The sequence below is a fragment of the Eumetopias jubatus genome, unplaced genomic scaffold, assembly GCF_037043125.1.
Source record: "Eumetopias jubatus isolate StellerSeaLion01/CBP00866 unplaced genomic scaffold, mEumJub1_p1.0 scaffold_4, whole genome shotgun sequence".
Classification (NCBI taxonomy): Eukaryota; Metazoa; Chordata; class Mammalia; order Carnivora; family Otariidae; genus Eumetopias; species Eumetopias jubatus.
The window spans coordinates 171,453,300-171,481,299 of record NW_028274810.1 but is presented as its reverse complement, the minus strand read 5'-3'; the positions used below and the strand labels follow the sequence as shown (position 1 = coordinate 171,481,299).

The 28,000-nt window shown below is 39.9% G+C and overlaps 1 protein-coding gene across 1 annotated transcript in view; it reads right to left on the bottom strand.

Moving 5' to 3' along the window:
- The window catches only part of CPA6 (carboxypeptidase A6), a 352,266-nt gene extending 330,058 nt beyond the window's left edge, over positions 1–22,208 (bottom strand). The window contains exon 1 of the mRNA XM_028112201.1: positions 22,093–22,208. Within this exon, the coding sequence (XP_027968002.1) occupies positions 22,093–22,208 (116 nt within the window). The remainder of the gene's footprint in view (positions 1–22,092) is intronic.
- Positions 22,209–28,000: the final 5,792 nt, after the last annotated feature.

Sequence of the window (28,000 nt, the reverse complement as noted above, 5' to 3'; positions counted from 1 at the left end):
TTGTGTAGCTTATTCAACTTGAGAGATCAACTTCAGTTGACTGTTCCTTTTCCATCTGCACAATTAGAAGGTACCAGCTAATACAGTCACCAAGTATTTACTAAGCAACCTACTATGTGAAAGACCCATATTAGGGGGCTGGACAAACCCCTTATTCACTAAGATTCTCCCTTTTAATGCAAAAGGTAAGCATTTCAAGTGTTTAAATCAAATGCAGGCTGGAAAAAGTCTTAAATCTAACATATGGAGTTAATGGTGCCAAGTTGCTTGTTTTTATAAGCACAAGAGCTTTTTAAAGCTGAGCACTCTGGCTACGCCCATTAGGTTCCACCATCCCCTGAGACCTCGTTGTATGACATCTGGTACTTTACTGCCTTAGAGGCTAAAGATAAATACCATGCGTGCCATTTGCTTTGTTTCAGTGTTTCTAAAAGGTTCCCTTTCCACTTGGTTTTTCTGTTTGTGATAATATTCTTCAAGGATTTCAGTCATTGAAGGTCTGGTGTTAAATTTCTTTTAAGTACACCCATCCATTACTCAAAGAGGGAATATACAACTACAATTTGACCATTAGCTTTACTTTAACAAAGTTTTAAAGAAAGGGATCATCCAGATGACTGAGTTGTTGCACAAAGTATATGCATTTTGACTAAAGATTAGGACACAGTATCAGGACACAGAGAATCAGGTGCAAATTAAAGAGGCTCAGGGTAACACTTCATGACAAGGCCAGTATGTTACTTCAGCAAAAATTCCTTATCAAGGATCCTAGTATGTGAAAATGAAATTCTGCAAACATGTCTGAATTTCATACATTTTGCTGTGTAGGAGGGCTTAGCACTAAGCGGTATTTCCTATGTAGGGACTTTACAAATGTTTGCTGTCTTGACTGCCTGTTGGCAGGCAGCTTGACCTTATTTGATAAACTTCATCTGTAGTTCACAGACACTAGTGTACAGAGGAGATGCCTCAGAATACCTTGGTTGTCATTTTTAAAAGATTCCTGGGCTCAGTCTCTGGGTATTCTGATTCTGTACATTTGGGGGTATGCACAGGGTGTACCTGCCTTTGTTAGATCTGCAGGTAATTCTGATGAGCAATTACATTTAAGTTCTGCTCATTTCCTCCTAGATGTATTGTTCTATGACTTGGAGATTCTGTGAAAAGTAGGCTGTGACCCAGGCTGAGTGTACATTTTCCATATGCTAAGTATGGGCGTAAATGAACTGAATGTTCTCATGTGAAGATATGGTCCTTTTCTAGTGGGCCATAACTGACATGCTAATTTATGATCTTATAAATCTTGATATGTAATTATAGCAAATGTAAGAAGTGCAGGGGAAACGTTATCTTGTCGTGGGAGGACCTTGAAGCATTTGATATTTCCCTATTTCTTCAACAGGTGTTAGAAGAAATTAAGAATCCAGTAATATATCCATGGCATGTAAGTCAAAACAGAACCCAGAATTCTTTCCTAGTCCAGTTATTATGAAATAATTAGGTGATAAAATTAAATCTCCCATGTTGTTATCATTTTAATGGGAAAGGGAGAAGATAATCTACCTTCCCAAAATGCCATCATCTACTCCCTACCTCCTAAGAATTAACATCCCAGAGAAACAGCCCTACAGTGCAAAAGCTAGCTTTAAAAAAAAAAAAAAATCATGCATATTACTCAAAAGCTTTCTATTTTCATTTAACCTATCACGCAAATTCCTCTAGGTCAGTATGTGCCCCAACTCAATCTTTGTAATAGTTTCATAATATTCCATACTACAGACCCATCTTGATTTATATCTTGATTTTTTCCATGGACTTACAGATGGACTTTCAGTTCTTTTTTTAATCCCTACATCAGCGCGGCAATAAACATTGTAATGCATGCTAATTTTTTGGACAGATGATTTCTATGATAGGATTGATTTGTGCAAAGGTGCAAGGATCCAAACTCTTAATAGATTCTGCTAGATTTTCTGAGGAGCTAGTAGCAATTTCACATTTCCATCAGCACTGTGAGTTGGTTTCTTCCACAGCCTCACCAACATTAGTGAAACTCCAAAAAATTGAAAATGTTCAATCTTCTATGTGAAAAGTGGCATTTTGTTGCTTTAATTTGCATTTCTCTGTGAGTGAAATATACCTTTTTATGTTGGCTCTTTGTATACTCTTTTCTGTGAATGGCCCTCTAGGATAAAATAAAGTTCTATTCTTCCTCACACCATGTACAAAGAAAATTCCATATAGATTAAAGGTCCAAAGACAGCGAAGTCAGAAGGAAAAAAAAAGGAACATTGTATAACTGAGTGGAAGAGCTACTTGACATTTTAAACAAGATAAATCTAAAAATGCAACAAAGGAGGAAGAATTAAGGTAAAGTTGAATTTATAACCATTAAAATTGTTTATATTGTCTTTTGACTCACAGAAAAAGTCAAAAGACAAATGACAGACTGTTTATCCTTTGTATCATATATGACATACTTTAACATTCCTGACATATGGTTCTCTCAAAAGTGGATACAAAATAGGCAAAAGAAAAAGAGCAGTGATATTTTTTCCACCCTGTCTCTGAAGATTCTTGTGTTTAAGATGTAGACAAAGTACATGTTTACATCAGATTATTGAATAGGAGGTATATTTCCTCCTCCACAAAGTTCTCCCAATCCCCATCTGATCTCTGCCTATAGAGTCTCTTGGCATTTGGGTCTGATTTCCTCAGGCTGGGTATTGCCTTTGGTAAACCTCACATGCCTACTAATCACATCTTGTTTCCTTTTGACAGCTCCCTCCAGCCTCCCCTTGCAACTCTGCAGATAACTTAACAGCAGCTCAACTGCCTCTTAAAGCCAATAGCTAATATTCAGAAAATTCTGTGTACAAGGCAAAGAGCCCTACTGAGCACCATTCACAATTTCAGTTGTACCCTACAATGAGAGAATCACATTCAGTTCTATAGTTTAGAAACTGAGTTTAGGAAAGGCACCTGTCTTGCTTTATTTTACAGCAGAATTTAAAGCATTTCCTTGTATGTCAGTGTAGATGAAGAGCACCTGAGATAGTTCATGAGAAAGTACTTTGTAAAGTCTGAGGTAATAATAAATAGGAACATGTTGGGCTAGATTTTCCTTTAAAACTGCAGTTAAAAATAATCCATGATTAGCAGAAGCATCATATACCCCTTGCTCCTTATCCTCTACTTGGAGACAACATGTTTTTCACCAGATGCCATCTGCTATAATAGCTTCTTCCAGGAAATCAGCATCATTCAAAGTCCTGCCCTGAACAATATCCTCAAAAAGACCTCTCTGCCTTAATAGTTTTTCCTGAGTAGGTAGCACTCTGTGCTACTTCTCCTTTATAACTATCACAGTTCCAATTAACGTCTGCCACTGGACTTAAGCATAAACTCAATGAAAGCAAGAACCACATTTCTTGTGGGATGCTTAGCAGTGCTAGGTACATAGCAGACAATCAACAAACGTCTGTTGATTAAAAGATAGTTACAGTATTTTATATCACGCCTGCTGTAAGAATCTAATTGTTATTGTTTATTCACTTATACATTACCTCCCTTATGAAAATATGGGCTTCACAAGAATAGGGACCTTGCCTCCCTTATCCCTAGCCCTTTATATTCTTAACATCCAGAACTTGGGACATATAGGTGCTCAATGAGAATTTGATAAATGAATATAGGTCTCAGTATACGCCATTGTTGGCTGACTTAATGGAACTTTGAGATCACCACCTTTCATTTTCAAAGCTCCGTGATGGACTATTGTGAGCACTCCTGATTTCTACATACAGTAGCCCCCCACCCTTCTCCACGGTTTCAGTCACCTGCAGTCAACTGGTCTAGAAGCAGATAATCCTCCTGACAAATCAGAAAGGTAATATTCTAATGCTGCCTTCACAATGCCTAGGTCATTGACCCCACTTCAAGTTATCACGTAGGTATTTTATCTCACATCACAAGAAGTGTGAGTACAGTACACAATATTTTAAAAGACCACTCACCTAACTTGTCACAGTATACTATATATAGTTGCTGTTATTGTTCACCTCCTACTGTGCCTAACAAATTTAACTTTATCATAGGTATGTATGTATATAAAGGGTTCAGCACTGTCTGTAGTTTCAGGCCTCCACTGGGGGCCTCGGGATATACCCTCACAGGTAAGGTGGACTCCTGCATTTAAGTTATCTACAGGTCTATTTAATATCACTGCATTGTATTACAAAACATACACAGGGGCGCCTGGGTGGCTCGGTTGGTTAAGCGACTGCCTTCGGCTCAGGTCATGATCCTGGAGTCCTGGGATGGAGTCCCACATGGGGCCCCCTGCTCGGCAGGGAGTCTGCTTCTCCCTCTGACCTTCCCCCTTCTCATGCTCTCTTTCTCTCTCAAATAAATAAACTTTGAAAAACAAAACAAAAAAAACATACAAAAATTAAAGGATGAGAAGATGTTAGAGATCTGTTAGACCATTTTTTTTTTTCTGGGTGACAAAGTTACCCAGAGTTACAGGACAATCAGCCACAAAGTTAGCTGCAAAGCTAATCTTTTTCAGTATTCTTTAAGCAAAAGCCTGTGTTTTAAGGCAGAAGTCTCTTTAATCAAGGTCCTAGAATGTATGAGACAGGGGTAAAGGAAGATCATTTGCAGGTGATGGAAAAGCAGTTTTTATTCAGATGTTCTTTTTCTTCTAGTTTTCAGGTTGAAGTTACTGGTGAGGAAATAAGTAAGCATCCATAGATCAGAGATGAGGTCTACTCAAAAAGTGAGAAGTTCAAAGTACTGAAAAGTCAAATAAAAATTAGGGATGTGGGATTTTGTCAGACAGTGGAGTAGCAGCAGAAAATTTATGCCAACTTTCCCCTCAACCCATGCCCCACAGAGACAAGATGAAATAAACCTTAATGTTCAACCTGAACTAGTTTCTGATTATCACTATTATGGCAGCTTTAAAAAGAAATTGATGGTGTAGGAAACTGCTAGCAAATATTCTTCCTGAATTTCTTCAAGATATAATGGGCTAGCTCAGTTCGGGAAAAATATATGTAATAGGGAGACAGATCTAAAAGCATAATGGATTCTCCCTCTAGTCATTTCAAATGCATTTTCTGACTCATTGTATTAACTTTTGAATGAAAATCGAAATACAAATTTAGTCATAGTGTGGTATGGAAACCACAGAATTTCTATTTGAAAATCTACTTAAACAACACAACAGCATGATGCTGGTTGTGACTGGTATCATTCCAACCTGCAAAGTCTTAAACCCTGCTCCTATGTTTTCTAGTTTCCCTAGTATCTATGTGACACTCAACAAGACAGGTGCTTTGGCCATTTAATGCTTTGTTAGAATACGCAGCAAGCTCATTTTTGCTCAGAACTAAAAAATGAGCATGTTTTTCTTCTCAGTCATTAGTTTGGCATTGAGTGCTATATTATTAAATTTACTGACTTCTGATTCTTATTTGCAATGCTTCTGGAACAGTTTTGGCATAACAGAAGGTGAAATCCTTGCTATAGTGTTGACCTTTTTTGGGAGGGTAGGGTGGGGTTTACACGTTAAAATTTTTTTCTCTGAATATAAAAGTTGTTCATACTTCATGTAGAGCTAGTAAATAATGTAGGAAGAAAACCATCACTTCTAACGCTGTCTTTTGGTCATAATAATCACTTAATATTTTAGAGCATTTCCCCTCACCAGATAGTTAACCATATCATTTGTAAGAAATCATAAACTTAAGCTGTTAATACAGTTCTGTAACCTGTTTTCTTAACATTTCATGTTGTATCTTGAGCACTAATGTATTAGGCATTTATAATGGGCACAGATTCCATAATATATAAGTAACCCTTCTTGTATTGAACATAGATGTAGCTTCCCAGATTTTGATAAAATTGGTGACAAACATCTTTCCATATACTCTCAGTCTTTGCCCACATTTCAGATAATTCCCTTAGGAAAGTTTCTTAGAGATGAAACTGCAGAGAAGAGTAGTGTTGCAAATGGCTTATGTTTGAGTTTGTGTGTGTTCGGGTCTGTCCTAAGCACTTTACATATATGAATTTAGTATTCGTTCAATTTTATGGGGGGTGGGAACTGAAACACAGAGAGATTAAGTAACTCTCTAAGGTCACAGGGTAAATGGAAAAGCTGGGATGCTAACCCAAGCAATCTGATGAGCTGGTGCTCCTGACCTTTGTACTGTATGGACTCTCTCATCACTTAGGTAAACATGACTCTAGCCCATCATCAACATTAGACTTGGAAGTAACAGACCACCTAACTGAACCCCTGGACACTACAGAAAGTATGGCCTAGAAAGATTAAGTGACAAAGTCAAATAGCTAGTAGATCTAGAATTTACATCTTGACTCCTCATCCTGCAGTCCAAAAACTTGCTATTCCAAGGGTGGCCCATGAACCATAGCAACAGCCCCACCTGGGAGCTTGTTAGAAATGCAGAATCTCAGGCCCCTACCCCAACCCTCCTGAAGCAGAATCTGCATGTTAACAAGATTCCCTGGTGATTCATTTGCACATTAAAGTTTGAGAAGCTCTGGCAATACTCTGTAAACTTGATAGGTCCTTGGTACTTCAATGGAAAAATCTGCATGTAAACTGCTGGTATTTCCACAGCATGGAAAAAAAAAAGCCATTTTTCAGTTAAAGCTTTTATTAGGTTGAAGTGTATGCAACTGCTGTTATTTTAGATAAAACGCTTAATATTGGCAACTTAGCGTGGCTCAACTTCCGTGGGTGGAAGGATAATGATAACAGGTATCAGCAGTTTGGGTAGAGACTGGACTTGAAGAAGTAGAAGAGGTTCTTTGTCCCCAGTGAATATATAGGTTAGTCGGGAAGAAAACAATTAGACAATTACATTGCAAAGTGGTAAGTGCTACTGAAGAGCTTTCTGAGAGCTCTGGAAGAAGTGCTGTTCTGGAAAATAAACACAGGAAGAAATTTGCTTCTATTAGTGGCAAAAATTGTAAGCCTTAGTCAAAGTATTAAATGGGCATCCTCACAAGCTTCTCAGAACCTGATTAAAACCAACTGGTTAAGAATATAAGGTGCTCCACAGAGCTTGGGAGCTATAAATCGCCGCTTGAACTAAGAAAACTAAGGACTGTGTTATCCTTAAAAGTCATAGCAGATAATGAGAGTTTACCGGTCTTACCATTTAGAGTGTACTATTTTCATGAGCCCCACCTTGGCCATTTTTTTTTTTTTGAAGTTAACAGTTTTACGTTGGGTAAAATGAAGAACTGGCTTCCATTGTACTATGAATGAATAAAACAATTTTAGGAGTAATACTTAAATATGCAATGTGTTTACCAGAAGCTGTGAATAACCTATAAAGGAATGGTACATGTAAATATAAAAGCCTTTGTTAAATATTTTCCATTTTCAAGTCCTTCTTTTAGGTATCTGTAATCTTGCTGTTCTAGAAATGAGACTGCTATATAGATTTTGCCCCTTTACAGTGGTTGGTTTAGAAATACTTAACTTGGGGGGAGTTGGCTGAATTGGTAATTCCACTTTACCATTTTTTTAAATTTTTATGTTATGTTAGTCACCATACAATACATCATTAGTTTTTGATGTAGTGATCCACGATCCATTGTTTTCATATAACATCCAGTGTTCCATGTAGTATGTTCCTTCCTTAATACCCATCACTGGGCTAACCCACCACCCCCTTCCCCTCTAAAACCCTCAGGTTGTTTCTCGGAGTCCATAGTCTCTCATGGTTTATCTCTCCCTCCGATTCCACCCCCCCTTCATTTTTCCCTTCCTTCTCCTAATGTCTTCCATGCTATTCCTTATGTTCTACAAATAAGTGGAACTATTTAACTTTTTTCTTATGGAGTTCCCTTTTCTAGAAAGAACTAACCTACCAGTTGCTGGGCCCATGGTGAGGTATTCATCCTGCAGTTAAATGTTCTCTATGTTTCATTAAAGGACAAAATAGATGCTTACACACACACAGAGAAGGTCAAGATGGTGTCAAGTCATTTGTTTGGCATGTCTGGTTTTCTTGAGAAACTATTATTTTCAGGACTGGAAAGTAGGTCTCTAACCTTGGGACCTTCCTTTTGCTATTTCTTAGTTGATCCTCTGCTCCCCCTCCTTCTTCCAAGACTCCTTAACTCAAATCTTTCTAAGACTTTAAGCCTTTCTCACAGGGACCAGTTGATTTCTCAATTTCCATCTGGATATTTATGGGTTTTACTAAAACTTGACTACTACCATGGGAAGCATGCTGGGCTCCACTCAAGAAATGCTGCAAGTGATGTGATGAGCACTGGGTATTATAGGCAACTGATGAATTACTGAACACTACATCTGAAACTACTGATGTACTATATGATGGCTAATTGAACTTAAATTTTAGAAGGAAAAAAATGCTGTAAGTCGGAGGACACTTTGAAATGCACAGCACTCTATTTGATCAATTCTAGCTGTTGAAATTTTTATTGTTAGCTTATTTCGAAGGAAGCCTGCCTGTGTTCTCCAGGGCCATTTGGTTTCTGTGGTACCTGAAATTTATACGGGGATCTGAATGGGGTAACTGAGTATAGGAATTGCAAACTTATATTCTTATTGCATCAAGACATCTAAGGAGTTAGAAAAAGATAAGCTACAAAGGGAAAACATGGACAATAAAATTCAGATAAATCAGAAGGCCTTTGGTTCATAAAAACTACTGAAGGACTATAGAAGACATTAAACTCAACATGAACTGATGAGGTAGGAGTCCTCTGTAATTTCAGGTGAATTCATAGGTTTTTCTTAGAGGATAAAACAATGACAAAGGCAGGGATCACTTCTCTAAATTTGGTAAAAAGGTAATGGCTAACATGTTGACCAGCTGGTGCCCATTCTGCCACCTATGCAGGAAACAGCACCTTGGCCTCAGATCGCTTCCCTAAAACAATACTGTTCAAAGCAATTTTAGGAGCCTGACAAGTAAAATATCTGAGACCAAAATTGGGTAATCATTTGAGTGATACCTGAAATGTACTGAGCAGGGAGCAAATGATACAAGGGCGGGACATATCGCACATAGGTACATACAGGTGGCAGCTTTCGAGATCCCCACATACCCCCTGCAGCCCTGAGGGGCAAATGGCTTTTCTCACCACCATCTTCATCTTTATGAAATCTAGTCCGGCAAAACTGCCTGCAATGTCAGCAGTTTGATTCCTAATTTATTAGTTTCCTCCCTTGCCTATCTTTCTCCATCCTTCCCTCCTCATCCTTCTAAACTTTTTACCAAATATGCCAAATATTATTTGGGGACTGGGAGAATACAGAAAGGAATAAGATCTAGCACCTCTCAACTTGCTTGTAAAACAACTTTCTTCCTTGAAAAGTAAAGATAGGGCATCCACAAAAAGCTATTAATACCCAACAGTCTGTGGTGATTGTAATAAAGGACAGGTAGAGTACTATGGGATCATGGAGTGGGGAGCAGTCACTTTCAGTGGAATCCAGGAACTCCTGCCTGAGAAATAATGTTTGAACTGGCTCATGAAAGGCAGACAGGCTCCAGAGAGGGAGAGACGGATTCCCCAGAAATGTATACCATGGAGACAAAGGCACAGAGGAAGAGATGGAGGGCATTTTTGGGATGTTTTGCAATGTAAATAAAAAGGAAATCGAGGGTTATTTGCTGGGGAGGGACAGAGGGGAAAAAAAAAAAAAAGGAGTAACTACTCGCCTCTGAGGGCTCAGCTCCAGCCATGTCAACTTGGTGCTTGTGCTCCACAGGGCTTCTCAAACTTTAAGCTTACATTACCTGGAAGGCTTGTTAAAGCCTATATTGCTAGGTTCACCCCTGGAGTTCCTTGTGGGGAAGGGGTTGGGGGAGGAGTATGTGTAGACTGAGAATCTGCATTTCTAAAAATTTCCCAGGTGATGCTGATGCTGGTTTGAGAACTCCTGTCCAGAGATATGGCCAACAAGCTCCCATCCAACTTGCTATTTCTTCTGCCTGGAAATTTCTACCCTCAAATATTCACATGGCTCCTGGTCTCAGTTTATTCTTCTCATCTTTTCTCCTGACACTCTATTCCCTGTCTATGCTGTATCTTCATAATCCTTATCATATCTTAACACTATGGGTTTTTTTTTTTTTTGGTCATCCCATTAAAATGTAAATTCACTAGTGCCCAAAGCAGTGCTATAATTCCTAGCACTCTAAATTTGTGTTTCTAGGCTTTAAAACCATATTGGGCACATGGTAGGTACCCAAATAGTGTTGACTTTCACAAAAGAATAAAACACCTAGGAATAAGTTCAATCAAGGTAAAAGACCTGTACTCTGAAAACTATAAGACACTGAAGAAACTAAAGACAACAAGAACAAATGGAAAGATATTCCATGCTCATGAACTGGAAAATTATTAAAGTGTCCATACTACCCAAAGCAATCTACAGATTCAATGCAATCCCTGTTAACATACCAACATTTTTCACAGAACTAGAATACTAAAGTTTTTAGAACCACAAAAGACCCCAAATAGCCAATGAAATCTTGAACAAAACTGGAGATACCACAATCTGTTTTCAAGGTATGGCACAGAACTATGGTCATTGAAACAGTATGGTACTGGCACAAAGACAGACACAAGATCCATGAAACAAAATAGAGAACATAGAAATAAACCCACACTTATATAGTCAATTAGTTTATGACAAAGGAGGAAAGAATATGCAATGGGAAAAAACTGTCTTCAAACGGTACTGGGAAAACTGGTCATCTACATGTAACAGAACGAAGTAGACCACTGTCTTATACACAAAAGAAACTTTAAAAATGGATTATAGACCTAAATGTGAGACCTGAAACCATAAAAATCCTAGGTGAAAATATAGGCAGTAATTTCCTTGATATCAGCCTTGGCAATATTTTCTAGATAGGTCTCTTAAGGCAAGGGAAACAAAAGCAAAAATAAACTATTAGTACTACACCAAAATAAAGAGCTTAGCACAGCAAAGGAAACAAAAATGAAAAAGCAACCTACTGAATGGGAGAAGAAACTTGCACAAGATAACTCTGATTACGTATTTTAGATAGAAACCCACTAAGAATACAACTTACCAAGAAACAAACAAAAAACACCCAATAATCTGATTAAAAATAGGCAGAGAACCTAAATATACATTTTCCAAAGATGACATACAGGTGGTCAGCAGACACATGAAAAGATCCTCAACAACACTAATCAGGGAAACGCAAATCAAGACCACAATGAGAGATTACCTTACACCTGTCAGATTGTCTAAACTCAAAGATAAAACAAGTGTTGGTGAGAATGTGAAGAAAAGGGAACCTTCATGCACTGTTGGTGGGAATATAGACTGGTGCAGCCACTATTGAGGTTTCTCAAAAAGTTAATAGAAATACCATAAGATCCAGTAATTCTACTAGAGATCTACTCAAAGAAAATGAACACACTAATTTGAAAAGATATATGCACCATGTTATTACAGCATTTACAATAGGTAAGATATGGAAACAACCCAAGTGTCTACCAATAGATGAAGATGTGGTACGCACATACATACATACGTGTACACACACACACACACACACACACAAATATTACTCAGTTGAAAAAAAGGGAGGAGATCCTGCCATTTACAGCAACCTGGATAGACCTAAAAGTTATTATGCTAAGTGAAATAAATCATTTCACTTATATGTGGAATCTAAAAAAACAAAACAAACAGAAACAGACTCAAATACAGACAACACACAGACGGTTGCCAGAGCAGAGAGGGGTAGGGAAAGGGGCATAATGAGTGAAAGGGAGTGGGAGATACAGGCTTCCGGTTATGGAATGAATAAGTCACAGGGATGACAGGGACAGCATAGGGTAATAGTCAACGATACTATAACAGCACTGTAGGGTGACAGGTGGTCGCTACCCTTGCGTGAGCAGAGCATAAGATATGAACTTGTCAAATCGCTATGTTGTACATCTGAAACTAATGTAACCATCAACTATACATCGGGGGAAAAATAGTGTTGACTGAATAAAGGAGATATTGTCTTGGAAAGGAGAGAGGTGAGCTACGGACTTGTATAGTTTCAGTCAGAGACGATGGAAGCCAAGATAACTCAGGTCATACACGACATCGTCTCCCACTCAAAGATATACATCTTTGCGTTTATTAATAAAAGGTTTGGGGTCAGGGGTAGGAGGAAGGGAGGGTGAAGTAGAGTAGGAGTTTTAAGTAACTGCAGAGTTTCAGAACAGCTGCTGTGAAGGCCAACTAGGTTCTAAGGGAATAAACCCCCTCATTTAGGGCAGAGGAAACCAGTCAGGCTATACTTCTCTCTGAAATGCAGTAGTTTTTATATCTGATATTAAGAGGATTTTCTACTTGTCACTTATACTCATTCTCTTTTACTGCCACAGAGAGGCCTGAAAACTCTTATGGGGGAGTTCAGTTCTTCCTGTGTTCTCCTTTTCTGCCCTGTAAGTCAAGGGCATAGAATACTGTTTTCAGCAAGTGTCTTACTCCAAACATCCTGCTACACAGGGTTCTCCCAAAAGCCTCTAACCTTCCATATGTTTAGCAATTTTGACGCCAAATATATTGCTATCACACCAAACACACATGACATACCTTCCATGGAACCACGACTGATATGGTTGGGGTCCTATTATAGCCTTACTACAAACCTGGTGTCTTCATTATATTCACAAAAGTCACAAATAGGAGCTTAGACATTTAGAGAATTCATGAGTTAGTCCATTTAAGAGGAAAATCTAAAAGATGGGGGATGTGAAAATATGGCAAATGAGGTCACACGTACTGGTGGTCACAGACTCTAAGTGCAAAAATAAGCTCATCTGCTGATAAAATGTGTGATACCAGTTTTATCATTTAGCAGTTGGTAATCTAAGACCGAAATGCTATAAAAATACACAATGTGTGTGTTAAAGGTTGAGAAAGAGTAGGAAGAGGGTTGTTAACCTAATATAATTGCATTTTCATTCTCTCCCTGCCCCCGCTCCCCTGCCCCAGTTTAGATCGTGATTAAGATCTAAGCCCTCAAGGTTGCTGGAGTAGAGGTGGGTGGGGGAAAGGATAACTGGGTGATGGGTATTAAGGAGGGCACTTGATATGATGAGCACTGGGTGTTAAAAGCAACTGATGAATCACTAGAATTCTATCCCTGAAACTAATATAGTATGTTAACTAAATTGAACTTAAAAAATTAAAAAATCTAAGCCCTCAAGAGGCAGAGACTCTGCTGCTCTCTACTTTGGAGATTCCTAACCCTGCTTGGAATATAGGACTGACGGTAAGGCATCATTGGTACTGCTGGTACTTGGTAAGTACGGTAGGATGAAGGAAGACAGAAGAACTGGAAAGATGGAAGAGCGGACCGTATACCTCCAGTCCTGAACTGACAGGAGGGAAAAGGGAGGCCCATTCATTTGGCTAACACGAAGACATTTTAACAGACCTTTTAATCTCCCAGGAAGATGAAAAGTAATCAATTTTGTAACAGGTTATCTACATGAGATCCTTTCCAACTAATATTAGACATAATAATTTACTTAACACCTATATTATATTCCAATTTACAAACTGTTTTGTAAGATGTTAACATTAGAGGAAGCAGGGTGAAGGGTGTGTGGGAATCCTCTGTCCAGTAAATCTAAAATTTAAGTTTAATAAATACAAAACTGAAAAATCATCTTTTATCAGGTCATCTACTATGTCTTCATAGCACCAAGACTTTTTTTTTTTTTTTTTTTAAAGAGGCCAGCTAGCTTCCTGTCTCTTCAGACACTTAACTCCATTTCTTATCTATAGTCTTACTCATTTTTACCCCCTGGCATAAAACATGGCCATATTCCCCTATCTTAAGTAGTAAAAGCAAGAACAAAACCGTATCAACTATTTATCAATTCTCTACTCCCACTTCATGGATAAGCTTCTTGAAGTTACCGTCTACACTCACCACTAATGTCTTCACATCGCATTTGTTCAACCTATTGTGCTCTGGATTTCCCTCACCATTCCACCAAAAGCACCTCTGACGAGAATATGATTGAGGTCTTGAATGGCCAAGGCAATGGATATCACTTTGCCATATTTAATGTGACTTGCCTCACCTTTCTTGGATCTTATTCTCCTGGGTTTCTTTTTAGGACGTTCTACTAGTTTCTCTGGCTCCCCCCTCCCCCCATTGTTCTATCTTGGTTTTGGCTCTTTATTCTTAATGTAATGAGTGCTTCCTAGATGCTCCATCCTACACGATGGTTTTAAGAAACTATACATCAATTACTGGAATCTATTCCACAGTCTAGATATCTTTTGAGCTTCAGAGCCATCTACTCAGTTGGGTACTTTATAGATCCCTCAAACTATAAAGAGCTGAAGTAGTACTTACCCTCTCTGCAAAGAGCTCAGTCCTATTAATCCTAAGAATCATTTTATACTATATCCTCTTTTGTCTCCTCTGGTTACCCAGTTGTGAAAATTCTACCTATTAAATATTTAATTGGTTCCCTCCTTTCCCTTTGATTGTTACTGCCAGAAGCCAGGCTCTACCACGTATTACCATGATCGCTATAATATCCCAGTCTTTTGCCCCCAATTATTAGCCTTCAAGTCTTTCCTTCTCAATGATGGGAGAGGGAACTTTCTTTGGGGCAGGGGTGGTGGGGGGAGAAAGTCATCTAGATTTTCTTTGTAAAATTCTTGATTAGCACCCATTTACCCTTGGGAGAAACCAGAACTCCATGTTATGGGACATAAAGTAGTTCATGACCTTGAAGGCTTACCTCACCTCTCTTACCAAGAGAAATGTCATTTTTGGTCATACTTAATTGCTCTGATTTTCTAGATTTGACCAAGTTCTCCCCTGTAGTTCTTTGCACAGGCAATATATTCCCTGTGTCTGGAAAGCCTTCACCTAATTTCTAACTGTTCTTTATGCCTGAGATGAGGGCCATGTCCTTGAGTCCCAAACATTCAAAAGAAAAATGTAAAATACCTTGCATATTTAATAATTCACTCAGATTCCCGTCTTTTAAAGACTCTTCTCACAACCAAGTCGCCTTTTTTGACCTTTCAAAAGTCTAGACTAAGTGATCCTCTCCTGCACTCGCTCAGCACCAAGAGTTTTGTCTGTGGGCACAGTGATCCCAGAGTTGGAATTGTTTACTTACCTGAGTTACTCATTACACTATGCACATGGACTGCTTTTATCTGTAGTCCCAGACTAGCAGAGGGCCAGATACGTTACAAATATTTATAGAAATGAAATTAAATCCTCCCTCATTAAACACTTCTCAGCCTTGCCAAGTCATTTTACTTCATCCCCAATAACCCTAGGGAATAGGAAAGAGTAAGCTTTCTGGATTCACCAAACGGTGTTGTTAACCATAAGGAATGCTTCAAACTCAGCCGACCTGGGTTTTAGTCCTACTCCATCAGCTCTGCAAATCTTACCTTTTTGGAGTTCTGTTTCCTTGTGTATTAAATAAAGCTCTAATTTTGTGGTCTTTCTTTTCTGATGCTATGACTTAAATACCATTTACATTTTGAATTTGTGTGAAGTACACAATTTTGAACCTGTGTGAAGTACACAATTCTAAAAGCCCATTTGGATGGATTGCTTCTATAGGAGAATGAAGTAGAAGGGAAAATGGATTGGTAATCATTAAATATCAGAGTGACCACTGAGAGAAGCTGCTAGTTATTTCCTAGTATGTTCCTCCCCAGCCATACCCACCATCTCCAGCCATTATTTTATAGCCTCCCATGCAGCTAAGTCCATCTAACCAACTCTGGCCAGCAAGGAGTGAAGGTAAAGGATGGTTCTCTTAAAGGAGAGTGACCATCCCTTTCCACCGTCCTGCTGTCTAGACCACAAGAGCTAGAAGACTCACTGAACCACATTTGGGAGTTAAGCATTGAGTATGGCAGAGAGGACAGAGCTCAGTTCTCTGGCACTACCAACTATACCTGCTTGTATTTCTACATGAGAAAGAAATTTCTTGTTCAAACCATTGAGATTTGGGGTTATGGGAAACAACAGCAACAACAAACCCACAGCCCAACAGTAACCTTAGACAGATACTAATATTTTATTATTTTCAAATTGCACTGGGAAGATGGTAATTTTGTTAAAGCCACTATGAAGTTTGCTTGAACCTTTAATTAAATAATTTATGAAATTTACTATACTACCCAGAACAAGCTACCTGAAAGCTTCATATTCTACATTCCACTTTATCATAAAGAAGCTAATGCCCAGAGGCAGACTGGGAAGGTATTTGTTTGGCAAAGCAAATTCTAATCCCATAAACCAGTTATCTACTGAGCAATCATAGTGAAGACTAGACAGGTCACAAGACGACTTCATTTTCTGATCAGCAGTTCTATTTACACAGACAGAAAAACTTATGTTTTTGTAGCTCTCACAATATAAAGTTATGGAACAGTAACATCCTTCACTGATATTCAGGGAGTGGAAGTGATTATGTTTAATGGTATTAGCCAGAATGTATCCTGGTGCCATAAAATAAAGGCTCCATTATCAGATTGGGCTCCAAGAAGAAGTGGCCCAGAAGCACATAAAACACTTCTTTCTACTAGCTCAGTGGCAGAGGGAATGCTGTTCCTCATGGAGTACTGCCTGCCTGGGAGTTCAGGTCAGTGGAATAGAGATCTACAGTATTGCATGCTTTTACCAAGCAAAGCAGGAGGCCTCAACACACAGAACAGACTGCAGGGAATAAAGCTTTTGGAATAAAGAGCTGATAATCAGCACTTAGGAGTTGGACTTTGAGCTAGTGCATAAGGAAAACTTAAGTTATTCTCCCATTAATAAGGGCCAAGAGCTCAAAGGAACTTCCAGAGAACACTGAAGAACTATTCTATAAACCACACACTGACTTGTGAAGCATAGGTTCAAAAACCAACCTTAGAACCCACTGTACATCTTTCATAATTCCCTAATGCCCCAAATCTATAGCTCACACATTCCAGTCTATCATTCATGATCTGAGATGGTGCATTCTTGCTTTAGGCCCTTATGATGAATGGGGCCTGCCTGCTTTTGTTAAAGATGGAACAATGCTGAAGCTCTCATTCTCTGGACTACAGAGGAATCTCAAGGCTGAGGAAGAGTGAAATAGAGACAGGAGAATCAGAGAGTCTGATTATAGAGGCCTTGAAAGCCAGGCAAAGGATTCTGGATTTGATGTAGTTAGCAATAGGGAGCCAAAGTAGGTCTTTGAGCAGGGGAGTAACACACACAAAGTCTTATTTTAGTAAGATCATCAGAATGAGAATGGACTAGAGAAAGGTAGATCAGTTAGGAGAAAGCTACCTTAATCTGGGCTAAGATAAGGGAATCCTGAATAGGACTGGCAGCTATTGCAAGGGAGAGCAGAGGACAAGCAGGATACTTTCTAAAGGAATTTAGTACGGAACTAAATTTGTGCTCTGGAAATGAATAAGAGGGTAGCTGAAAACTTGAAACAAAGCTTATTAAAGAAGCAAACACAGTGAAGAAGGCGGCTGAATCCATGATTTACCTTCTAAATCAGGACTCTGCTCAGACTGAAATGGGATATTGCCTATTACTAGGCCAGAACAGCAGGTGCAAACAGGGTCGGTCTTGGGCAAATAGGGATTTCTGGCCATCCTACCTAAAAGGAGTTTTAACTACCACCATGGAAGATAACTCAGATTCACATGACCACCTTGAGCTCTTGAACTCTAGCTCCAGGTTTCTAAAAGTTTAAAGACATTAAAAGGAAGACACCACTGGAGCATGAAGATAAAAAGCCGCTGTTGAGAGACAGAGGAAGAGCCAGAGAGGCAAGATGGAAAACAAATATGATGTCCCTGAGGTTCAAGCTGTTCTGAGTCACTGTATTTCTCACAGTCCTCTACTTTTCAATAGGTCACATTGGGGTCTCCTTGCTTATAGGATTTGAAGGACCAAACCGCCTTCTTAAACAAACCTTATTTCCTTCAAGTGTAATTCCTGGATCTCCATATCCCTTTTCCATGGAGGACTAGTGAACCAAGGCGGGGGTGCGGGCGGGTGTTGGGGGCAACAGGGTTGGGGATGGGGTGTAGATACAGCACAGACACTGACTAATCAGCATGCACCAGCTGGGTAGTGGGCTATAACCAGCCCTGCACATATGTACCTATGGTCATGGGACAAAGGCAAAGTCCTTGGACTTGCTCCCCTGAAGGGGAAATAACCACAAAGACAGGAAAGGAGTCTTCAACACGTGCAGGGCTGAGTGAGTACGGTGTGTGCAAGGTCCCAGCAGGCAGATCCAATACCAGTGGGCTCAAGTCCAACAAGCAACCCTGGCAGCAGGAATTATGTTCGCTCTCCTCCCCAGCTGAGCTAGAGCAAGGGCTGGGTGACCTTCTTGGTTCAGAGCCCACTTATCAATCCCCATAGTCTGTTCATTCCATACAATATTTATACTTTGTCTACTAATGTTATGTATGGTGCTATTTACTAAACCAAGCTATCAGAGGGGGTACACTCTGTTGGTCAATGTTCTTGGCACAGAGTAACATTACTTGTTGAATGAAGGCACACGCCCATGGCCACTTTCTGTGCTTTGCTTTTTGTGGCAATCTAAAATTCCCCATCTTCCACTTTCTATTCCCTATGTTGTCTGCCTGCTTTTCCAAATGAGGACTTACCATCAGTGACTCATCACCTAGAGAAGGGAACCACAATTAGACTTCCAATTTTATCTACATAATCCACTTATTATCCTGAAACTATCGGTTCCCCAAACAAGATTAAACCTTCAGTTTTCCTTAAGAGCAATTATCTTCTGTATCTAAACCAGTGACAGAATGTGAAGTACTTTGTCCAGTCAAGCAGAGCTGGGTTAGAATCCCAACTGTGCCCTTACAATGACCTTGGCTTAGTTAGCTCTGAACTTGAGTTACCCAGTCATACTTCATTTAGCTTATCTGTAAAATGGGCATACCCCAAACTGCATCATGTTAATATAAACATTTCTAAAAACATTAAGTATTGGGAAGTATTAGCTATCTTACCACCTGTTGAGTACTTACTAAGTGCCAAGAACCATACAATAACCTGCTACTGCATTTAATTCACACAAAACTTGAAAGGTTCTATTATTATCTCCATTATCCCAGATAAGGAAACTGGAGGGTCAGAGAGGTTAAGGAGCCTGCCCCAGGTAACGCAGCTAACTGTGGCAAAGCAGAAATTGAAACCCAGGCAGTTGAACTTCCAGACTTTTAAACATTATGCTCATTGACTGGCATGAAGAAGGTACAGAGAACTATCTCAAAAAGAAAATCATACCCATTTTGATTTGTCAGCGTTCCCAGAATTTGCTTCAGGGTCTTAGATCATTTATCACACATACAAAAAAATTCTAATTTCATATGATGCAGAAGATCCTTAAGTTTTTGCCTCCAATATACCACAGTATAACAACTAAGTCTGTTTCCAGGAATTCACAGAACGAGAAGAATCGTGCTATTTGCTTGCATAGGAGTCTCACTCACTGAACTTTGTTGATCACAGGAGTGTTTGACTTGCATTTGTAATCTCTGAAACCCTGACAGTATCAATATTGGAAGTTTTTCTATGCTTCATTTCTTCATGTATTTTTAAATTTTTCTTGTAAAGTTCATTTAATATAGCTATCCAAAAAGGTATTACTCTTGTCAGATTTTCCTTGTCTGATTTTTTTCCCCAAGATGCTTAAGTTTGCCATTTACTAAGCATCTATTATACAATTGGCAGGATACAACTGTTGCTTGTTTATGTAGGAAGAGGACTGAGCTCATTAGCTGCTCTCAGGAAGAATGCTGATCTGCCCCGAGTGTTTTTTTTTTTTTACTCACGTGCAGAGTCCTCCAAATGAGAATCCCTTAGACTCAACCAAGACCTACAAAATTGTTTTTACCAAAATGCAAGAAATGGGGCTGCTCCATAATTAACAAAACCTAAATCTATTAAAGGAGAAAAAGTGAGGTGGTTTAGGATTTTAACCATAGGCAACAAAGATCACACTAAGTAACTATGCCACCACGTCATGCCCTCAGGTTCTTATTAGCTGAAGAGCTAGACGTCCAGAAAGTAGTTCTTGAGTGAAGCAAGCAAAGTAATCCCAAACCTAAGCAGCATTTGTCTTTGGCGATGAGAAGTTAAAAACCCCCATTTCTGGTGGGAGTGTTTCTGGTGGGAGCGTGCTCAGACACTTCCAGTTTTTAAGACGCTTTAGGCTTTTACAGCAATGGACAGGTAAGGCTATCTTCAGTTTCTCAAATGTTTCAGCTTTTTTCTCCAACTTTCAGACATCTGGTAATTTATACATTTGGGACTAACTTAATATGTAGCAGCCAAAGGGAAAACATCCAATTAATGCTTTCATTGCAGAAGAGAAAGTAGTGTAGCTTCCTCCAGAAAAGTTCCAGTTGCAGCAAATTCTAGAAGAAAAAGTCACTGCCATTGGCTGCCATTTCCTCTACGTGGTGCTTAGGAAAGTGCATGCACCTGCTCAGCTGAACCAGGTCTGCTAACTTGGTCATCATTGAGCACTACACACTGAAATAATTAAGGACGGGACCACAGCTGAGTGGAGGAGTGCAGTCCTAGGTCACACGGGTGTGTCAACCTGTGATCTAGGATTATCACATGGCCTGACATCAGCCAGGGGAGTCCAGTCATGAAACCTGGCTCCCTTGCCTAGATCTCCAGAGGCAATAACGAATGACAGGACCGTGAAGCCTGAACCGTGTGTTTAGGAGACTAAAAAGCAGCCCTTGAGATGTTCACTCCTTTCTCTTTCTCCCAGGAACACCAGGGTGGAAAAATTGGGATTGTATTACCATCTATAGCCCTTATCTGAACCAATGCCTCTACCCCCATCCTGTAGCCCTTAGAACTGAGGACGGGTTTTTTTTTTAATTTCCTCTGCAAGCACCGTACTCGGGAGAAATGGTGAAGGCAGGGCCTAGATTCTTTAGGAGACAAAGGAAAACATTTCTTTTTCCAGGGTCATATTTCTAAGTTCTTCTTTACACTTTTCTTTACACTATTCCTAGTAAGAACAACTTTTCCTTAACACACTGGACACTACCTGGTAATAACCCACATCTAGGTGAAAGTCTTCCTCAACTGGTAGTTATGGAAAGATAAAGATTTAACACCCTGGTTTTCCTGCTCCGTAAAAAGCAACTGAATTAGATGAGCTACTTAAGGTTCTTCCTGCTTTAAAATGCAGTAAGGCCATAATTCCCAGATTCAAAGAACGACCCCTGCAAATCTGAGCAAAGCACATGTTGTAGAGTCCACATCAAGCCTTTGGGATAAGAAGCGCACAGTCATACTCTGCTTCGGACCCAGTCCTGTGCCTCCTTATGAAAGGCAAACACAAAGTATCCTAACCTATCCTAACACAGGGAGATGGGGAGCTAGCTGTCTTTCCCTTCTATATTCTTCCCTTCAGAAAAATACCCATAATTTTACTGTTGGCTGCTTTTATTCTGCTTATTTGGAGTTGGTTCATTTGCATTGCTCAGATTTGACAATCTTCCTAATAACCACTACCTAGGCGCGCACACACACAGTACACTCCGTTCTTAATCACTGGTGAATTTCAACCACTTCTGTGTACAATTCTGAAGGAGAAGCTCTAGTTTTCAGGTCATAATTCACGTGGTACAACAGCATCCTTCCTCCCCTGACCTCTAACAAGGCAAATATTGTAAATACTGGCCACGGCTCCTCCAAAAACAGAATCCCATTCAACACTGGTCCCCAGTGGAGGCTGGCACACTACAGACAGTGGGAAAAGCTAGACTTGCGACCACCATTCTCTTGGTGAGCTCAACCCAAGAGCTGGGAACTGCACACACATTTTACTTTAGGTGACAGCAAAGTGTACAGATTCACACAGAAACCACAGATGAGAGGGGGGAAAAAAAAAAGCGAGGCATGTTCAGGAGCCAACTAGCCCCCTCATCCCACTAAAAGACACGCAGGGACCGAAAGCCGCCCTACTCACCCAGCGTAACGGTTGCCATAAAGGTGGCTGTGCCCTGGTTGCAGAATCTTCAAAAAAAGTAGGCAAAGAGGCAGAAAAGCAGCTGTCTGAGTCCTGGGCTTCCCGAGGAACTTCATAGTGTTACAGTGAGAGGAGCTCAAAGTCCCTTAGAGCAGTCACCCGAGGCTGGAGGTGGCTCACAGTGCCCCCTCCCCATGCGCAAGCCTTCTCTGGGAGGGGGTGGGGGCAAAAGCTTAGAAGCGAGTAAAATGTGACACTTCTTTCCAGCCACAGGGGGGAAAAAAAAGCGTAAGCAGCTGAAGAAGGGAAATTGCTATTAAGACTTGGGACAAGAAGCAGCAACACACACAGCCAGGCGCGGCAGCTGAGCCTGATCCTTAATCAGGCTCCCCTAGAAGGGGCTGGGCCTCCCCTGTGCTGACTCATGGCTGGGGTTTACTGGGTGCTGCTTCTTTTGGGTAACTTCTTTGTTTTTTGTTTGTTTGTATCTTGCTTTACGACTTTAGGTCCCTAACTTTCTTGGACAACTTTTTTCCTTTTATTACCTTCTACAGCGCCGGGCCGGATCCTAAACGAAAATGATTTGCTTGAGGGCGAGCTAAACGCGTAGGCATACATAGAACATTACGGGCTTAAGGCTCTGAGCTACCATAACGCATTTCTACATGGATTCCACATACTGAAATGCATGGTGACTAACCTTAATGAATTTATGTGCAAGGATAGGGTCGGGCCCGATTCTGAATAGCCAGGCTTGGTCCCAGCTCCTTACCTGTACGAGGAAGGGGCAGCCAATTCGCCGGGCTTCTGGAAGCTCTCCGTATCCATTCCATATCAGCAACACCCAGACCCACTGCCATTTCAGAGGTTCTTATAGGGAACAGAAGGCTTCCACGTGCTTAACAACCTTCACTCACATTTGGAATCATTTAGAAAGCCAGACCATTTAAATCAGAATTCCTGGGGGGGTGGGATCGGTGCTTTAAAAGGCTCCTCAGGTGATTCCAATGTTCAGCCACTATGCTGGTCTAAAGCTGGGCTTCTCAAATTTTAGGATGGGTAGAAATCAAATCACCTGTGGATCTTGTTAAGCTGCCCCTTCTCATGCAGGCGTTTGGGGCTGGGGCCCGAGATGCTGCATTCCAATGAGCTTCCAGGTGATGCTCCTGCTGCTGGTGCTTCAGTCACACTTTGAGAGGCAAGGCTTTACTTTAGAGTGAGGCCTGCTTTTTCTCCTCTTTCTCAAAACTAGAGGGGAATAAAAAACCTTGGAGCAAACCATCTCCTCGTTTTTTCCATGTTGGTGATGAAGAAGATGTTTTTTTCATCCACTCGCTCCTATCCAGATATACCAGAAAACCCAAGGCAGGGGGTGGGATATACTTTGCTCTAGTAAATAAAAATGGCATTATCTAGGGTGACTCCTATTTCACACCATGCCAAGGCCTGGTCCTACTCTGGGAGAGAGTGGGAACCAACATTTCTCTATACACTCAGTTTTCAAATTTCCTGAAGAGTCATAGCCAAGGATTCTGTACCCTCCATTATTATGGCCCCAGAACACTGGTTAGAAGAGAAAGTACCATATCTTTCCCCATGTTCTCTACCTGGGGAGTTGAACCAAAGTCATAGCAGTTTGTTTTATAACAGAGCTGAAATGAATTTCAGTTAAAATGATTCTTTAAAGCTTTCTTGACTACCCCAGGATTAATCTCTTCTCTGTGTCCCCCTCTCTACTACAAGTGTGTTGTCTACTGAAGGGCATAGCACATTGACTTTAAGTATTTGTGTGGTTCCCTCTCAAGGCTGCCTTCTCCTTGAGTGCAGAACTAGAGCAAAGTATATCCCACCCCCCCCAACTTGGGTTTTCTGGTATCTTTATGTCACTTCCTCATATCTCCTAGAGGGAACACAATGTTTGCTAAGCAATGATCAGCCATGTTTGTTGAGTGAAAGATGAACCTGAGAAGGGGTTCATTCAACATTTATTCTGTGACTTCTGTATCCAGACAGAGGAAAGGATGGAGGCCCTAGAGCAATGGAAGGTCCTGGTTTTGTTTCTTGTTTGTTTATGTTGTCCTTTTCTTCCTTCATGACTTTATGGCCTGGTGCTCCGGTCTTTGTAAAGCCGTGAGACTGCTCTGCAAGGCGCAGCGATGCATTCTGAGGCTGTTTTTGACGAGGCCAAGAAAGCCTATGTAACAATGAGTGAACTGTTGAAATAAGAGGTTACTGTGTAAATAAAACACTTCATCTCTTTGCATTTCATTATGTCAGAACAGTGTATAAATCTGTCATATTATATCACAACATTAAACTAGGAATGTTCAGTCTCTGACTGGGGATTAAGTTCATCCTCAAATCATTCTGAAGGACTGGATCCAGTGAGCACGTTCAGCAAAGGCTCTCCAGACTCTGAGACCAGAGTATTCATTTCCTGGACTATCAAAAATGCAAGAGACCCTGGAGACATCCTATAGCCTTCCTCAAAATTTCAGATCAAAGGGAAGTTCTCAAACAATAGAAGTCATTCCTAGCAATCTTCCTCTGGTTTTCTAAGGACCAGGTTATCTGATCAAACTTCTCCTGTTGTAGATAAGCTCCCATAAAATGAGTGATAAATGGAGTCCATTTAGTAAGTGGGAGGCGAAGGGAATGGCTTTACAGATGGATTCAAAGATAAAAGTCCCATTTTTAAGGCACTGAGAAGGAGTGAATTATTAAACCAGTGAGAGATTTAGAGATGGAAAGATGAGAATTTCTATTTATTGACTATGCCTTTGTCATATTTTAGTTGAAGAGTGAACTTTTAAAAAAGAGATTATTATTACCCTGCAGAGAAACAAAAGGAAACTACAGTTGGGAAAGGAAAATGTCATTCTTGATTTGGGTCCATTGTTGTTCATGAATAGATAATTTTTGATTAAAGAATAGCTGACATACAATATTGTATTAGTTTCAGATGTGTAACATAGTGATTCAACATTTATATACATTGTGAAATGATCACCACAATTAGTCTAGTTACCATCTGTCACCATACAAAACTAAAATGATATTATTGACTATATTCCCTGTGTTGTGCATTACATCCCCATGGCTCATTTATTTTATAACTAGAAGTTTGTACCTCTTGATCCCTTTCACCTATTTCACTCCCCCTCCCTCTGCCACCAAATCCTCCTCTCTGGAAACCATCAGTCTGTTCTGTGTATCTGAGTCTAGTTTTGTTTGTTTGTTTTGTTTTTTAGATTCTACATACAAGTGAAATCATACACCATTTGTCTTTCTCTGTCTGACTTATTTCATGGGGCATAATACCCTCTAGGTTCATTGATGTTGTCACAAATGGCAAGATTTCATTATTTTTTATGCTCAAGTTATTACTGTTGGATATATATCCACATCTTCTTTATTCATTCATCTATCGATGGACACCTTGGTTGCTTCCATATCATGGCTATTGTAAATAATGCTACAATGAACATACCTTTTCAACTTAGTGTTTTCATTTTCTTTTTCTTATTATATTTTTAAAATTTTAATTCTGGTATAGTTAACATACAGTGTTATGTTAGTTTCAGGTGTACAATATAGTGATTCAACAATTCTATACAAATTACTCAGTGCTCATCATGATAAGTACACTCTTCAATCTCCATTCCCTATTTCCCCCATGCCCCCATTCCCCCATCCACCTCCCCTCTGTTTCTTGGTTTGTCTCTCTTTTTTTTCTTTGCCTGTTTGTTTTGTTTCTTAAATTCCACATATGAGTGAAATCATGTGGTATTTGTCTTTCTCTGACTTATTTCACTTAGCATTGTACTCTCTAGCTCCATCCACGTTGTTGCAAATGGCAAGATTTCATTCCTTTTTATGGCTCAATGGCTCACATCTTCTTTATCCATTCATCTCTCAATGGGCACTTGGGCTGCTTCCATGGTTTGGCTGTTGTAAATAATGCTGCAATAAACATAGGGGTGCATGTATCCCTCTGAATTAGTGGTTTTGTATTTTGGGGGTATATACCCAGCCGTGCAATTACTGGATCATAGAGTAGTTCTATTTTTAATTTTTTGAAGAACCTCCATACTGTTTTCCACAGTGGCTGTACCAATTTACATTCCCACCAACAGTATGAGTGTCCCCTTTTCTCCACATCCTTGCCAACACTTGTTATTTCTTGTTTTTTTGATAATAGCCATTCTGACAGGTGTAAGGTGACATCTCATTGTGGTTTTGATTTGAAATTTCCTCATGGTTAATGATGGTGAGCATCTTTTCATGTGCCTGTTGGTCATCTATATGTCTTCTTTGGAGAAATGTCTATTCAGATCTGCCCATTTTTAAATTGGATTCTTTGGGTTTTTTATTATTGAATTGTTGATTAGATAATTTTTAATGTCCCTTCCAGATCTGAAATTCTATTATGTTTTAGGGAAAGATTATGCAAAACCTTTTAAGTATATGAGTGAGATCCATGTAGATTTATTTTGGTAAGGATATCTGGAGGAGAAGATAAATGGGTATGGCTGGGCTTTGTGGTACAGACAACCCTCCCATTGCAGTTCCGTGCTCATTTCTCAATGTCTTATTAACATAGACCTATTGCTTGTCAGGCCTCTTTTATGGCCTTTTGCTATTGTTCCAACATGTGAGGAATTAGCAAATGTGATGTTAGCTTGCTGCCTTATGCAGTCTTGGCAATTCTGTGAGGAATGTTCTGAAGCTTCCTTTAACAATGCATCGCTAATGATTCCCTCCCAACTGTCTTTTCCAGCACCATCAGCCATCTCTTCTTGACCCTATGTTTTTAATCTTTCTCTTGTCAATGCTCCATATTTCTCATACCCTTAAATGCAAGCTATCTTTCTTCTTTCTTTTTTCAGGCTTCTCAAAAGCAATCTCTTGAACCCTGACAATATGCTTTCCATCCCTACCACCCCAATGAAACTGTCTCTTAAAGATCCATGGTTATTTCTAAGTGGGAAGCCCTTTGTTGCTACTCTGCATTTGTACATTTTCTAAGGCTATTTATTACCCTCTGTTTGAAACCCTTCTTTCTGTGACTGGGGATATTGTTTCTCCTATTCCTTTCTTTCCTAGGGTTCCTTCCCTATTTCTTCACTGCTTACAAAGTTGATGTTTCATGGGAGGGTTAGCCTTCTCTTCTTGATGTACTGTGGAAAGAAATGGGCTGGAAAAATTTTGTGGATGAGACTGGCTTGAGCTGTGTTTGGAAGAGAAGGAAAGATTTGGCTGGATTGAGATAGGAAGGCTGGAGAAAGGTGGCCATTTCGGTCAAGAAAACATTGTAAACAAATACAGAGGATGTGGTCCCTGAGTTTGTGACACTTGATGCGGGCAGAAGGGCTGGGCAGATAAATAAACATAGAGTTACACTTGGTGGTCAAATTAGTTATATGCAAACAAGTCAGAGATGCTGTGATAGAACGTTAAGGGGGAGTAGATTACATGTACAGGGTATTCTGAGGAAGTGGACATTTAAAGCAAATATGAGAAGGAGCCAGCTGTAACAAGAAAAGGGTGGTGGTGGGAGTGAGGGTGGGGACAAGACCATTGCAGGCACAGGGTATAGCTTAGATAAAGAAGTCCTGTTCAGAAATTACTGTCCTTCTTTACGTCGAGACAGGATAGAGAGTAATATTCAGGGTCCTCAGTTTGACATTCAAGGCTCTTGAGAATATTTCCATTTTTATCTTCTTCAATATTTCCTGAATACTCTGTATTATCTTTTCCTTCCTCTGGGTTGGTTTATGTTTCTTTGATAATAATGGCCACCTCTCTCCAGCCTTCATGTCCTCAATCCAACCAATCCTTCCATCCCTTCCAGACACAGTTCAAGTCAGTCTCGTTCATGAAGCTGTTCCAAGCCCATTTCTGTCCA